This window comes from Mizuhopecten yessoensis, unplaced genomic scaffold, assembly GCF_002113885.1.
Source record: "Mizuhopecten yessoensis strain PY_sf001 unplaced genomic scaffold, ASM211388v2 scaffold6211, whole genome shotgun sequence".
NCBI lineage: Eukaryota > Metazoa > Mollusca > Bivalvia > Pectinida > Pectinidae > Mizuhopecten > Mizuhopecten yessoensis.
This window is the reverse complement of record NW_018406436.1, coordinates 1,124,602-1,141,187: the sequence shown is the minus strand read 5'-3', so window position 1 is coordinate 1,141,187 and position 16,586 is coordinate 1,124,602. Positions and strand designations below refer to the sequence as shown.

Here is a 16,586-nt window from a genome sequence, read left to right as displayed (position 1 = left end):
TCATATTGCACGGTACGACTTGGTAACTGACAGATAGCTATACTTATAGCTGTAGATGTGTTTTCCGTCTCTGAAGATTGGAAATATGTTCCTTATGATTCAAACATACCCGCGTGCGTAACGCTTCGCTGCTGATATCGCGAAAATTATGCAGGGTTAAAGGTTGACATCCGGGGAATTATGATCCATTCTGGTCTCCATTGACCGGAGACGGCATTGTTTGGTTCATGTGTGCGGGAAAATATATTTGACCTAAAAATAATGTGAGAATTTTAGCAAAGCCCCGTTATTTTGTTTGCGGAAAGTGGGATTTATTCAGAACAAATCTGGCAGTGTCTCCGATGCAGAAGACATTCAGGTAAGAATTATACTTTTACTCCAAGTCGATGATGTCATCCAATGTTGGGGATGCTGACGGGTTGCTGCAACTGCGAAGAGTCTGAGAGATGGGGCCCACAAGGGTGCACTTGTTTCGATACGACATGTCACATCAATTCACAAATATTTTTAAAGATTTTTGCAGTTATATTACGATTGTTTTGTAAACACTAGCCTAATTTAATGTGTAAATTTGTTTTAGAATAGAATAATTTTCATTTTACAGCCGACATTTACGCTATACATTGGAAAATTAAGGTGACCCGGACTGTGTATTGTGACAAGTGTCATTTTAAACCGGCTGTGTTGGGGCATTAAATGAAAACGTTTTTATGATAACAATATGCGTATTACAATACGATTAATATTATAATTGGACAGTATAAGATAAAGAAACATATCTAAGATATTACTTAAAAATTATATTGGTATTATTTGTTATTGTATACGAAAATTCACCTTATTTTTAGGTACCGTTTTCCCTAACTGTACCCATTTTCACAGTTACATTGGCAGAACTCCAAAAATTAAAGTGTGAATGTCTGCATGGAAAATTGCATGCTGGATTTTGAGATGGAACTTTCACACATCGTCAAAAATCATTCACTTGATCATAAACAGAAGTCACGAATATAAAACAAATGTATGTAGTATAATCATGGCTTATAGTTTGTTTTAACGGCAGAAATTAGGGACAATATGGTAATTTTTAACCAGATGTATATTGCTGTTCCAGTTTTCATGTTTTTTTTGCTTTCATGTTGTAAGTTGGTTCTGACACCTGGTGTGGATCTAATTCAGCGAGGCATTACCAGTCATCTTTTACATGTGTCCTACACATACGAAACAAATTAGGCTGTAAACACTAGATATAATATGTGTTTCAGCTGGAAGATTTTCCCTGGTCATATGTTCAGGCACATTTTCCAATATCTATCCTTTTAGATGTGTTACTCAATAAATTGACTCATAAAGACGGGTATCCTTAGTTTCAGCAATATTTTGCATCAGAAAAAAATAAAGTGACATAGATATTTTACCAGTATCAAAAATATTATAAAATATATATACATATAGTGCCAATAGTGAAATAAAAATTGAAAGACTGCTAAATGATTTTGCTGTTTCCATGAGGCAGTCAAAGTAGTGGTTGTATAACGGTTACTATTCACTTTTGTGATGTAATAATTTACTGTAGAATTATATATTGTGGTGTAATAATTTACTGTAGAATTATATTTTGTGGTGTAATAATTTACGGTAGAATTATATATTGTGGTGTAATAATTTACTGTAGAATTATATATTGTGGTGTAATAATTTTCAGTACACCTTTGTTTATTAACTGCACTTGTTTTTTTGTGAGACTGACTTTTTCCTGTCGATTCGAGTGAAGAGATGGTCACATATTTAAATAATCTGCTAATATTTATTTTGACAAAATTAATCGAGATACATTTAGCAACCTTTTAATGTTTCATTCATGAATTAATTATCCTTGCAAAGATATTTTTGAAAGAACACTCACAAAAATATTTTCCAATTTTGTTAATATTTAGTATTAGGTATAATTAATTATCATCATGATTATTATAAAGTCATTTAAATAAGACCACATGCTCAATTATCCCTATAACTCTTAATATCTATATATCTGTATATCTTTTGATATCTATATATCTGTATATCTTTTAATATCTATATATCTGTATATCTTTTAATATCATTACTCATTTCTATAACTCATTATGATATATATATATATATATCATATATCTTGAAATCTTGTCTTGAAAAAGGAGCGAATCGCTCCGAAAATTTGACAACCTAAACTTGTCCACACTGTTGGAATTACTTCTTTGCCCCATATATATATATATATATATATATATACAGGAGAATAAGTACCATGAAACCATGTTATTTTGAAACTAATGAAGATACAATGTATTGATAGTTTTATATAAAACTGGCAATTGCTAATGAATTTGTAACTTTGTCATCAGTGTATTATATTGGGAGGTGAACTTTTGTTTATGAATACTTTTTTGTTACACCATAATCATAAAAGCTAATGTTGTAGTTCAAAACATTTTTACCTGTCGTGCTATTTGTGCACTTTATACCATTAACCCTTTCATCACTTTAGACCATAATGGACTCATCCAGACCAATGCATGGGAGAGTCAACTAAAGTTGCATAGGGGTGAAAGGGTTAACAAAGAGATGAATATATTGTTACATATGTATTGACTGTAGAGGTTGAGACTCAGATAAATCCTAGATAACCTATTTTGGTCGTGGACCCATCCAGTATCCATGAATTGAAATCACATGGCCCTGGTTAAGATTTCAACCCTGTATATTATTTCGAAGTGTATCGGCTAGAACACCTGAGAATTTCTCATAAGTCAATCTCATGTGCACACACAGAACTTTACACCCCTGGGGTGGAACTTCGCTATCCCCCGTACTGACACTGTACATATAATTAACAATTACAGTTGCAGTGCAATGATATTTTAGTCACTCGTTCAGCCTCTACCCTTGTAGGAATACCTTCTACACTGTACAATGTAGCACCATCTGGTAGTCGAACATTTATTCTATATTTCCCCCCTCACAAGGTAACCCATTACATGCCAGGCAAATGCTACAATTCGTCATCAGTTACAACCAAGAGAGATATCAGACCAGGGATTTCTATGGGATTCCCTCGGGGCTTTGGAACATGGTCCAGAATTGTCATTACAAATGGCAGTTACTGTTTCTAGAATTCATAAAAAAAGAATACTTTTCTAGCATTGAATTCTTTTGCTTCCCAAATGTATTGCTTTCAAATGCCAACCAAATGAAAATTGCAAACACTCAAAGAGATTCCTCACCATCATATTTAAGAAAATTACAAAAATTAAATCTGATTCATATGTGATCCAATATGTTAGATTATATTCATAATTAAATAAATAATTCATCAAGTTTTGTTTATGACTCACACCGCCGATAGGAAATGTGTGACATTGTCAATACTGTATAAATCATACAAAGGCTGAGCCTGGATGAATATTTAATGTTCTCACCTTGTACTGGTACCGTATATCACTACTCCTCCCTGGCCTGGCTATCTCAGTACTCTTACGGATAAATAAGCAATGTAACACTTATATCTTTATCTTATGTCACACAGAGAGTGAACTATTGTGCAGATGAACGGAATAAACAAATGTACGTGAATGTGTATGTTTCATTGTTTATGCAATAAACGTGTGTGTATTATGTAGGACGTCAGATAGCGCAGGGTGTGGAATCGTGGAATCGCTTTCATGACATACCTGGTGAATCTTACTTTCCTGATACAACAGGTTTCCAGGCCATGAAATGCAATGTTCTGTATTTCTCACTGATAACACAGATGTTTTATTACCCCAGTTACAAATGTAAGCCAGAACGCCTTTAGGCTGAAACTCATCAGTCGTTATCCACAGGTCAAATTCCCAAATTGATACAAGAATATGTTCCGAACATTTTAGTGCCATTTTAGCGAAATTTGAAATGAAGGGTTTGAGATTATGTTGTAAATGGAAAATAGAAATGCAAAATTTTTTTTGTAAAAGATAGATTGAAATGCTGCATCCAAATGGACTGTACAATAAATAATATGTAGGTTGGCTTAGAAATGGTACAATGACTAAGTCTTGTTCCTACTTCTATGTACTGGTGTCCTTACGACCATCAATCATCACACTATTTCCATTTGATTACACTAATTAAGTTTGATCACAGGACATGGCTGCGCTTTATTCATTGCCTACAGCTCGTTTGGAAGGGTATGATTCAATATCATAGCCGATGGCACGAGAAAAAAACATTTAAGCGATATCTAACATCAAAATATTGAACAACAATTACTTTAATTGATCAAGCTCTCTCCTGCTATATAGTAAAAAATACATAAATTTTATTGGTCATATATTACTCAATAAAAGCTGTAAAATTTGATTGTTTTGATTGGTTATCATACTCAATATGATAAGTGCCCTGGGGTTCTTACCAGGGGTGTACAATATAGAGTAAGACTGGCCAGCAGATTTAAAACAAATCAACTAGCCCAGCTTCTATCTTTATAGAAGACCGGAAATAAAGTCTATAAGCCCTGGAACACCAGACATTTTGAATTAAAAATCTCAGCTTGTGTCATAACAAATCACTTGGTCCACAATATGGAAAGGTTCTTCGATAATAAAGGTTTGTTTTTCTTTCCACCAAAGATGTATTTTGACAGGTACTTTATACTATGATAAATGAATACTATATATGGTACATGGTTATAGTTCTCCATCATTTTATGAAACATGGTCACGGTTTTCCACCATATAATCACTTACTTCCATGGTACTTGGTACATGTTCACAGTTTTCCACCATATAATCACTTACTTCCATGGTACATGGTTATGGTTTTTCAACAGATATGTTTGACCACCATGGTACATGGTTATATTTCTCTTCCATAATTATAAAGGTTGACTATAGCAATGGTACATGGTTATGGTAATCTGCACCATATACGGTTGAGCTACCTTGTTACATGTTGGACGATCTTTTAAGTTAATGGTAGCAGTTTTCCACCATATGTGTTTATTACCATGGTACATGGTAGTGGTTCGCCACCATATCAGATTTAAATGCCATGGTACATTGTAAAGTTTCTCCTTCACAAAAAGTTTGACTTACCGTAGATCTAGGATGCATGGTTAACTTTCTCCAACAGTGATGGTTATAATTTGATTGTAATTTGGTTCATGGTTGCAGTTCTCCACCACATAAGGGTACAATGTACAATGTATAATGAAGGATTTGACATGCATTGAAGCTTGTCCAGTAAATGGAAACTGTTTTCATTGAATAACAGGTCGGAGGTTTGAAGTTCATATTGATGGTCAGTTTAACATTATAAGTTTCTAGATTAATCAGTGCTAACACTATTTGGTTTAGTTGGGTGGTTTGTAGAAATATGACCACGTGTCTGTGATTTTAGCAGAATTGGTAGAGAACCATCCTACAGGGACCCACAGTTATACCACAGAGTGAGGTACCTGATTTCCTACTGTTTTGACACAGATGTACATTTTGTTTTTCAATGACGTCTCCAAGAAGATCGGATATACTTTGACCTAAAAGATGTACTCAATCAGTTTTGAAAATGAGGCTATTTGGAAATTTTATATTAAGCATCACCGAAGAAGGACAATAGTGGTGGTTTGCTGTTGGAACGATTTTATGCCTCCATCGAAAGTGATCGGTTAAAAAATAAGAAAAATCTATTTAGTGTACGAAATCACATCCTGTACGAAATCACTTACCCTTACTCTATATAACATTTTGTATTAGAAGATACCCAGAATTGTTATCCCAATAATAGTCTGTCAGTGTTTATGCTTTCTTCAGTGGAGCAGTTCTGTAATTTTGATCAGGTTTCACCATACAGGTATATTCTATGATAGGTATTGGTCAAGGAACCGTTCCCAGACATGATCATAAATTGTCCAGCGCTGAAACCCTGAACAGAAACAAGATTGCCATCAGACACCAATCCTGGAACAAAATCCCCTCGACACCAATTAACCTCTGCTAGCTGTAATGTCACCCCTGTTACCTACACACCAAGACCAGTCTATACTCTAAATTACACAAATCACCAAGTCTCCTTCATTTTTTAATTTTCTGTAAGAATTCATCAGTGTTAATGGTAAAGGATATAGATATTTTGTAGCCCGGGTTGTATTTAACTTATATACCTCCCCCCACCCCCCTTACCTCTGCCTTCCTCAGAGAATGACAAATAAACCAGCATTACAGCGCAGAATGCTTAAATAAGAAACACATGTTATCAAGTCTCCCTATTCAGTTGAATCGGGGAGCATTAGGCCAGAACAGGTTTAATATTTGGTTCTCTTACGACCTGTAGTAAACTCTCTACATGTTTTCCCTTAAATTTCTATTCATAATAAAGCGTCAGTATGTTGTGTGTTTCAAAATTTGAATTCAAGTATTTTCACATGTTAAATATGTGTAACTAAGCCAGCTGCCATTATGTAATTTGCTGTTACGTTCACTGGAGTATATATTATATAACTGTGGGCTTTAGTATGTCTCCCATTAAAGCTTCTTCAAATCATTCAGAAAGATATAACTTTTATTTGGCAGATATCCATGATTTCAAACTGAGCCCTGGAGATGAATGTAATAATATAAATATATGAGGATAAAGGAGTAAGAAATTCCTAAAATAACTTGGTATCATCAGCTGTCAGAACGTTTAAATACTTTTCAGCAAAGTTTGGATTCCTTTTATCTCCTCTAAAACTTAAACTATTAGAAATAATATTATTTCTTTGTTGTGAAGGCTCTCAGCCTCCCTGCTGCATTATGCATTGATCCAGGTAATTAAAGTAGAGATTTTGTTCACAGACAAAACTAGAGTTAATTACAGATAACGTGCCAGGTAAACCTTGTGAAGTTCATATAAGAGTTGAACGGCTTTTTTTCAATTTCATGCTGATATGAATTCAATTACATATACATATACATGTATGCCATGAAGCCTGCTTTGGGGCTTCGTGGTCAATATGTATGGAACTGATTTGCGTTGATACCAGCATTAACATCGAAAAAATACTGTTCAACCCTTATATTTACATTCCAAAGTTTTAGTTATCACTGACCTACATGTGCACATTTTTATTCATGGTAGGAGATGCTTTAGGATGATGCTATAAAATTACGATCAGGGAAATGACCATGATATATTCAAGGTTATTCATTAATAATACCTGCATATTCATGGTTATTCATCAATAGAACCATGAATAACCATGAATAACCAGGTTGGTTAAATGGCACCTTCATCAACCATGAATAATCATATTCATTCGTAAACATGAATAATCATGAATATTCATGCTTATTCATGGTTAATAAAAATGCTCATAATAATCAGGAATATTCATGAATAACCAGGTGTATTCATGAATAACCAGGTGTATTCATGAATAACCAGGTGTATTCATGAATAACCAGGTGTATTCATGAATAACCAGGTGTATTCATGAATAACCAGGTGTATTCATGAATAACCAGGTGTATTCATGAATAACCAGGTGTATTCATGAATAACCAGGTGTATTCATGAATAACCAGGTGTATTCATGAATAACCAGGTGTATTCATGAATAACCAGGTGTATTCATGAATAACCAGGTGTATTCATGAATAACCAGGTGTATTCATGAATAACCAGGTGTATTCATGAATAACCAGGTGTATTCATGAATAACCAGGTGTATTCATGAATAACCAGGTGTATTCATGAATAACCAGGTGTATTCATGAATAACCAGGTGTATTCATGAATAACTATGAATATTCAGGAACGTTCCTAGAATATTCTTGTAACAGGACTGTGTAGATACCAAGTATAACCATAATTGCACCAATTTATATTGCAGTGACATGACTCAAATAGTTATAACGATAATGGTGCCCACAACCTAATGATTATTGAGGACAGGTTCAAGGAAAAAAATAGCAGGAAATAAATACACTTGCCTCTAATATAAACAAAAGGACCATGTTGAAGTAGAATGACTTGTACCTATTGTAAGGACAGTCTGTGTGATAGTACAACTAAGTGACTCATACCTATCGTTAGGACAGTACAAATCAGTGACTTGTACCTATTGTTAGGACAGTCTGTGTGATAGTTCAACTCAGTGACTTGTACCTATTGTTAGGACAGTACAACTCAGTGACTCATACCTATTGTTAGGACAGTACAACTCCGTGACTCGTACCTATTGTTAGGACTGTATAGCTCAGTGACTCATACCTATTGTTAGGACAGTCTGTGTGATAGTACAGCTCAGTGACTTGTACCTATTGTTAGGACAGTACAACTCAGTGACTCGTACCTATTGTTAGGACAGTATGTGTGATAGTACAGCTCAGTGACTCGCTATTGTTATTGGGAAGTCTGTTTAGTAAGCCTCAGTAAATGTTCTGCGTAGTATATCTGCTGCTGTGCCTTCCCTTTCCTTCTCCTGTAAATCTCCCAGTAACACCCCACGCCTCACCGCCCAGAGCTAGAGGCAAGGGGTGTGAGATAAGGTCAGTGCTAGGGTCAGAGAAGATAAGGGGGATAAGGATATAGTGTGAAACAGTGGGGGAAGGGGGGGGGGGGAGATGATAAATCACTCTCAAACATCTGTTAGAGGGCATGTTGTATGCTTGTGTGCACACAGAGGCTTGGTCCTAAATGTTAACTGGTTGGGTGTTGCTGTTTGCCTTCTCCTTGGTGGATAAGATATGATGATGATGCAATGCTGATGGCATAGTGAAGAAGTCCTCACTAAAACTCATACTCAGCAGTCTAATAACATATACCTAAAGTGTACAGATAAGTGTGGTAGGCTAATTTAAAAATGGTATTGTTAAAACGTTTCATTATTTTGGAGCCCCCCCCCCCAACAATCTGGACATAAGTGGATCTACTTACCACTCCCAATAAAACAATTAGCAACACTCAGTCATACAAAATGTATAACACTTGACAGTGGATAAGGACCATCAAAGTTAAATTACACAGCAAAAACTTCATTAGTTCATGTGAATACTGACAATCAGGTGCCCTAAACAACAACAGAAATCTAATTCATTAATTAGTTGGAAAAATGAATATTTTGTGCCCTAAATAACATAACAGCTAGAGGTCTAAATTAATCCATTATTTTGTGTGATACAACTGTGATCTTCATTCATTAATTCACATAGATTCACCAATCAAATGCCAATGATATAAATGTAGGGGAACTGGACTGGGTCAATCGCTGGCGACCAGGTAGCTCAATTGGTTAGAGCATCTGTCTTGAGTTTGAAGGGTCTCGGGTTCGAACGCTGGTCTGGCCGTGCATTTTTCTGCTCCTGTTACATTTGGCACCCAACAAAATATACGCATGGAAGGTGGTATATGGTCTCGTGTGTCTTCCGAAGTTTGGGTTTCAAAGACTTTGTTAAAGGACGGAGGAATGTAGCGGAACTAGAATGGGTCAATCGCTAGCGACCAGAAAGCTTAATTGGTTAGAGTGTCCGTCTAGAGTTTGGAGGGTCCCGGGTTCGAACGCAGGTCTGGCTGTGCATTTTTCCGCTCCTGTTAAATAAAATACATATAATTTTTTTTTAAGCTGAAATAATTACAAATGCAATACAAGGGTGCTGTCAGGATGAAATATTCACTCTTAATGACCACTGACCAACTCAGTAACACCTGAATGACCACTGACCAACTCAGTAACACCTGAACGACCTCACTGACCAACTCAGTAACACCTGAATGACCACTGACCAGCTCAGTAACACCTGAATGACCACTGACTAACTCAGCAACACCTGAATGACCTCACTGACCAACTCAGTAACACCTGAATGACCACTGACTAACTCAGCAACCCCTGAATGACCTCACTGACCAACTCAGGAACACCTGAATGACCACTGACCAGCTCAGTAACACCTGAATGACCACTGACCAACTCAGCAACACCTGAATGACCACTGACCAGCTCAGTAACACCTGATCATGAATGACCACTGACTAACTCAGTAACACCTGATCATGAATGACTACTGACTAACTCAGTAACACCTGAATGACCTCACTGACCAACTCAGTAACACCTGAATGACCACTGACCAACTCAGCAATACCTGAATGACCTCACTGACCAACTCAGTAACACCCGAATGACCTCACTGACCAACTCAGCAATACCTGAATGACCTCACTGACCAACTCAGTAACACCTGAATGACCACTGACCAACTCAGCAACACCTGAGTGACCACTGACCAACTCAGTAACACCTGAATGACCACTGACCAACTCAGCAACACCTTGCGGCACTACATTCTAGTATGGGAAAACGATTTCAGTCTCATTTGTTTGCTCAAATGAATGTGATTATGTTTGCTGTACACTATGTAGTAGGTACTCCGGTGCTTTACTAGCGATATTAATCACTTGACTAGACAATGACCACAGTAAGTGATGTTCCCTGCTGTGTTTTAGATTGTGTTCTGTGTATGTAAGTCTCTATCACTCTGTTGACATATGAGTCAGGACAAAGAATGGGCATTCTCACAGAGCTTGGGTAATTTCAGGTTTTATTGGTCAACCAATTGGATCAAGTGGTCAGTTTATACATCAGAAGCTAATTTTGTGTCCTGGACAATGTTTTTTGGGTTTTTAGGAATTCTGTATCTTAAGGATAACTGACTAATATTAGATGCCCTTATATGACCTTAGCTGTTAATAGGACCTTAAAGTAAACCTAATAAAACCAAACCATTCACGACAACAAAATTCAATTCGGTCCTTGATAAATATAGATCCACAATATATAGTATTACATTGTACAGTATTGTGAAAATAGCTGTGGGGTTATGGGAGGGTAAATATAGGGTGTTGGGCTGGTAAAATAATTATTTAGGTAGCACTGAAATAGTAATGGCGGGCCTACTTTGTATAGATCATTTTCTAACTACAGTCCAAACAGTGAACAACACCATCCTGATGTCTGTAAACATTTACCTTTATCAGTTGACAAACTGTCCAGGCTTTCCAGGTTTAGAGAATATATTGACCAATCAGGGGGAATACAGAGACATATGGCATCCAACACTGGTAGGCTCTGCAGCTGGTCAAGTGGTCAAAACTGGACAGAATCACTTATATGTATATGGTCTGATAATGGATGATGGATGGACAAACAAACAGATAGTCTCATTAGTAGCGTGACTACAGAAAGGCAAAAGACAGATGAACAAACAAACAGATAGTCTCATTAGTAGCGTGACTACAGAAAGGCAAAAGACAGATGAACAAACAAACAGATAGTCTCATTAGTAGCGTAACTACAGAAAGGCAAAAGACAGATGGACAAACAACCAGATAGTCTCTATCTGGCTGTGGAGGTACAGTTTCTACAGAAAGGCAAAAGACAGATGGACAAATAATCAGATAGTCTCATTAGTACCGTGACTACAGAAAAGCAAAAGACAGATGAACAAACAAACAGATAGTCTCATTAGTAGCGTGACTACAGAAAGGCAAAAGACAGATGAACAAACAAACAGATAGTCTCATTAGTAGCGTAACTACAGAAAGGCCAAAGACAGATGGACAAACAAACAGATAGTCTCATTAGTAGCGTGACTACGGAAAGGCAAAAGACAGATGGACAAACAAACAGATAGTCTCTATCTGGCTGTGGAGGTACAGTTTCTACAGAAAGGCAAAAGACAGATGGACAAACAAACAGATAGTCTCATTAGTACCATGACTACAGAAAGGCAAATGACAGATGGACAAACAAACAGATAGTCTCATTAGTACCGTGACTACAGAAAAGCAAAAGACAGATGAACAAACAAACAGATAGTCTCATTAGTAGCGTAACTACAGAAAGGCCAAAGACAGATGGACAAACAAACAGATAGTCTCATTAGTACCATGACTCCAGAAAGGCAAAAGACAGATGGACAAACAAACAGATAGTCTCTATCTGGCTGTGGAGGTACAGTTTCTACAGAAGGCAAAAGACAGATGGACAAAAGAATAAAAAAAATATGATTTTTAAAAGAATTTGAATTAACACAGCTTGTAATAAAAGGTTTCAGACATCAGAAGCAGATTCCAGACAAAAAAGTGGAAGATTGACAGATGGTAAGTGCTGTTCAAAAGTGTTCAGGTATGCTTCTAAAGTGTGATTTACAAATTAAAAAACGTAAAGAAAGTCAGCATATTATTCTATATAAGCAAATCTATCACCGCTTTTATGATCAATCAAAGTATTATATTAAACAGGAGAGATCTAATCAGGTTTTAATTTACAGCCATTCTGTAGGAAAACAACAGCGAGCATATCCTGTACTTTACATGTGTCGGCAGACTGTTCCTGATTCCAGTTATGATATTGAGTGCACCTGCTCGTTCTAACAACCTCGACTTCTCCTACCGTCTCTTCTCAATCACAAGCCTTGGAATTATTTATGATGCAATTTAAAACCCAAAGTATAAAAAATCCATGAAAGTCCCGACAAAAAATGGTAAACAATCATACCTGTTTGATCATGTTCGTCTGTAACCATTAAAATTTCTCAGAGGCAGATGGCCCAGTGTAGAACTTGTTTTATACCGTAAATATAGGCATATAGGCCCATCAAAAAATATTAACAATCTATAAGATATTATTTTGGTCTACAAGATCATCTACTAAACTACAATGCAATATCATCTCATGATTAAATTCATTATCAAGAAGATCTGTGAAATTCTAATGAATAATGTTAAGTGATAATATATAATTCATGTCATATCTAATGCCCATCTAACTGCCTACAGTATCATAAACTAAATTCCTAATAAACCACTTTAAAGATCTGACATGCTCGTCAGTAAGTGTAATGATATAACATCCTAATACAATATTGAAATGTTGAGATATAGAGACAAAAGCAATAACCATGTTTAAGCCAAGGAAACAGCAGTGTCCTTACCTTCAATTCCTTATTTGTATTTTTATCAAAATGTTACCTGCAAACACCAGCATACAATGAATCAGGCTATGCTGACACCTAGCAACCCTTATTTTTTTCTTGGATGCAACAAACAGTTTTAGTAAAGAGGCAAACTTTCATTGTACAGGTCAGAATCATGGACAATTTTAACTCTTTACTATGTTTACTAACTGTTTACTGTAAACTAGCCCTTTGCTTGATTGATTTTTTTTTAAAACAATTTTTGTCAGTGTTGAATTCACCTTCATAAAACCACTGATACAGTTGCTTTGAATTGTATAGTTTTTGCACCGTTTTATGGAAACGAAGCCATATTGTACCTCACCATCCAAATTGACGCTGTTTTGTAGTTCGGTAGTGAATAGGATTTTTTCTGTGACAACAAAATCTTTAGATCCGACAAATTTGTATTGTGTTTGTGTTTTATATCTGTACAACAGAAAATGGAAACTGTAATTGTTGCAAGCAATTACCCTTGACCTTTGACTCTCGACCTGTGTTCTGCAATTGACCGTGGATGTCCTGACTTTGATTTGTCATCTCCGAAACATCTGTCAACATTGGAAAGCTTTTACTGGCTACGAAATAAATTCTTAATTTCAATTGGCCATGAACATTGAATAGAACACCTGTCGGTCGAGCAGTCAATGACGTGATTAATTACCTGATGTATTTTACAGGTAAAAATACAAGTTAATACAGGTGAAGTGGCATGGTGAAAATGTAAAACTCACACAGTTCAGTGATCAACATGACGTCTTTTATGAATATTTACTTTTTGTAAAAGCATTTCAAAAGACTGTGTGATGGTTGTTATGGAGATGAGATATAATTACCTAGCCTACGCGTGCCGCTGTTTAAATGGTAATACCTCTGTTAAAAGATACATCTCTCCCTACACAATAGTGCACCTGTAACCACACAGGAGCTTTTCAGCTTAATATCCAATTAGAATTGTGCAAGGCAGGTGTTTATATTTAAGGAAGTAAACAGTATGTTTTACAGCAGATGTAGGGACAGTTACTGTGCAGATAAAAGTAAAGTTATATTTAACATATTTTCCCTCGATTTAGATCAGATGGCATACAGTAATCACAGTTGTCTGTCTGTCCGATCTCCATTTCTGCACAATAACAGGAGTTCCTGTGTACCCAATATATTTAAGCTTCATTAAATACTTCCTCGCTGAATGTTCGCAGGTTCTCGTGCCATTTGATGAATCTGTGTTACACCTATACCTATAGTGTCCGTATCCAGCCCTTGGACACATTTGTGTCACCTGTCTATAGCAGCCTTATTTCACCATCTGTTTGACAAATCTGTATTTGTCTATAGTGGCCTTCTCTCACCCTCTGACTGACTGTACCTGTCTATATTGGCCATCTCCCACCCTCTGACTGTACCTGTCTATAGTGGCCATCTCTTAACCTCTGACTGACTACCTGTTTATATTGGCCATCTCCAAACCTTGGACAGACATGTGTCACCTGTCTTTAGCAGCCTTATTTCACCATATGGCTGGCAAACCTGTATTTGTCTATAGTGGCCTGTCCCCACCCTCTGACTGACTGTACCTGTCTATATTGGCCATCTCTCACCCTCTGACTGACTGTACCTGTCTATAGTGGCCATCTTCCACCCGCTGCCTGACTACCTGTCTATAATGGTCATATCCCACCTTCTGACTGACTACATGTTTATAGTGGCCATGTTTTATCCTCTGACTGACAATTCTGTACCTATCTATAGTGGCCATGTTTTACCCTCTTACTGACAACTCTGTGCCGGTCTATAGTTGCCATCTCCCGCCCTCTGACTGACAATTCTGTACCTGTCTATAGGGGCCATGTTTTACCCTCTTACTGACAACTCGGTGCCGGTCTATAGTGGCCATGTTTCACCCTATGACTGACAATTCTGTCCCTGTCTATAGTGGCCATGTTTTACCCTCTTACCGACAACTCTGTGCCGGTCTATAGTTGCCATCTCCCCCCCTCTGACTGACAATTCTGTACCTGTCTATAGGGGCCATGTTTTACCCTCTTACTGACAACTCAGTGCCGGTCTATAGTTGCCATCTCCCACCCTCTGACTGACTACCTGTCTATAGTGGCCATGTTTTACCCTCTTACCGACAACTCTGTGCCGGTCTATAGTTGCCATCTCCCGCCCTCTGACTGACAATTCTGTACCTGTCTATAGGGGCCATGTTTTACCCTCTTACTGACAACTCGGTGCCGGTCTATAGTGGCCATGTTTCACCCTATGACTCACAATTCTGTACCTGTCTATAGTGGCCATGTTTTGCCCTCTTACTGACAACTCTGTGCCGGTCTATAGTTGCCATCTCCCCCCCTCTGACTGACAATTCTGTACCTGTCTATAGTGGCCATATCCCACCCTGACTGACTGTACCTGTCTATAGTTGCCATCTCCCACCCTCTGACTGACTACCTGTCTATAGTGGCCATGTTTTACCCTCTGACTGATAATTCTGTACCTGTCTATAGTGGCCATGTTTTACCCTCTGACTGACAATTCTGTGCCTGTCTATAGTGGCCATCTCCCATCATCCGACTGATAAGCCGTGGAATTGACTAGACAATCTACTGGAACCATGAGAAAACCAGGCAACACACATAGAACCTTTATTGATTGAAATCTTGACATTTGTCATCTTGATGTTTCTGTCATATGTGTGAGAAGTTTGTAATTAAATTGATTAATGGGGACATTGTTGATTCTGGTTAATAACTGTAGTCCTGATAACAACTCAACCCAGAAGTGTCAGCACCACTGCTGTGTTTACATGCTCCTCAACAGAGTCGAGAAGTTGATGACAATTGTGCCTATTTATTGATGACAGCGGTCAAACCCTGATCTTTGTAGTGTCTTGTTAGCATTGTGCGACAATAGTAATTTGATACAGAGAGTGGTGTAGGTTTGGGTTTCAATAATATAATACAGAGAGTGGTGTAGGTTTGGGTGTCAATAGTAATATAATACAGAGAGTGGTGTAGGTTTAGGTGTCAATAGTAATATAATACTGAGAGTGGTGTAGGTTTGGGTGTCAATAATATAATACAGAGAGTGGTGTAGGTTTGGGTGTCAATAGTAATATACCAGATATAAAGCTAATCAGGTGTTGGATAGGACAAGGCCATGATATAAAGCTAACCAGGCGATGGATAGGACTATAGGGCATGATATAAAACTAACCAGGCATTGGATAGGACTATAGGGCATGATATAAAACTAACCAGGTGTTGGATAGGACTATTGGCCATGGTATAAAACTAACCAGGTTTTGGATATGACTAAAGGGTATGATGTAAAACTAACCAGGCGTTGGATAGGACTATAGGGTATGATATAAAGCTAACCAGGCGTTGGATAGGACAAGATCATGATATAAAACTAACCAGGTGTTGGATAGGACAAGGTCATGATATAAAACTAACCAGGTGGTGGATAGGACTAGGCCATGGTATAAAGCTAACCAGGTGTTGGATAGGACTATAGGGTATGATATAAAGCTAACCAGGTGTTGGATAGGACTATAGGGTATGATATAAA

At 37.2% G+C, this 16,586-nt stretch overlaps 1 protein-coding gene across 1 annotated transcript in view; it reads left to right on the top strand.

The window, feature by feature from the left end:
- Positions 1-203: 203 nt before the first annotated feature.
- The window catches only part of LOC110451822, a 185,852-nt gene continuing 169,469 nt past the window's right edge, over positions 204-16,586 (top strand). Inside the window, exon 1 of the mRNA XM_021500022.1 lies at positions 204-358. Within this exon, the coding sequence (XP_021355697.1) occupies positions 342-358 (17 nt within the window). The 5' untranslated portion in view covers positions 204-341. The remainder of the gene's footprint in view (positions 359-16,586) is intronic.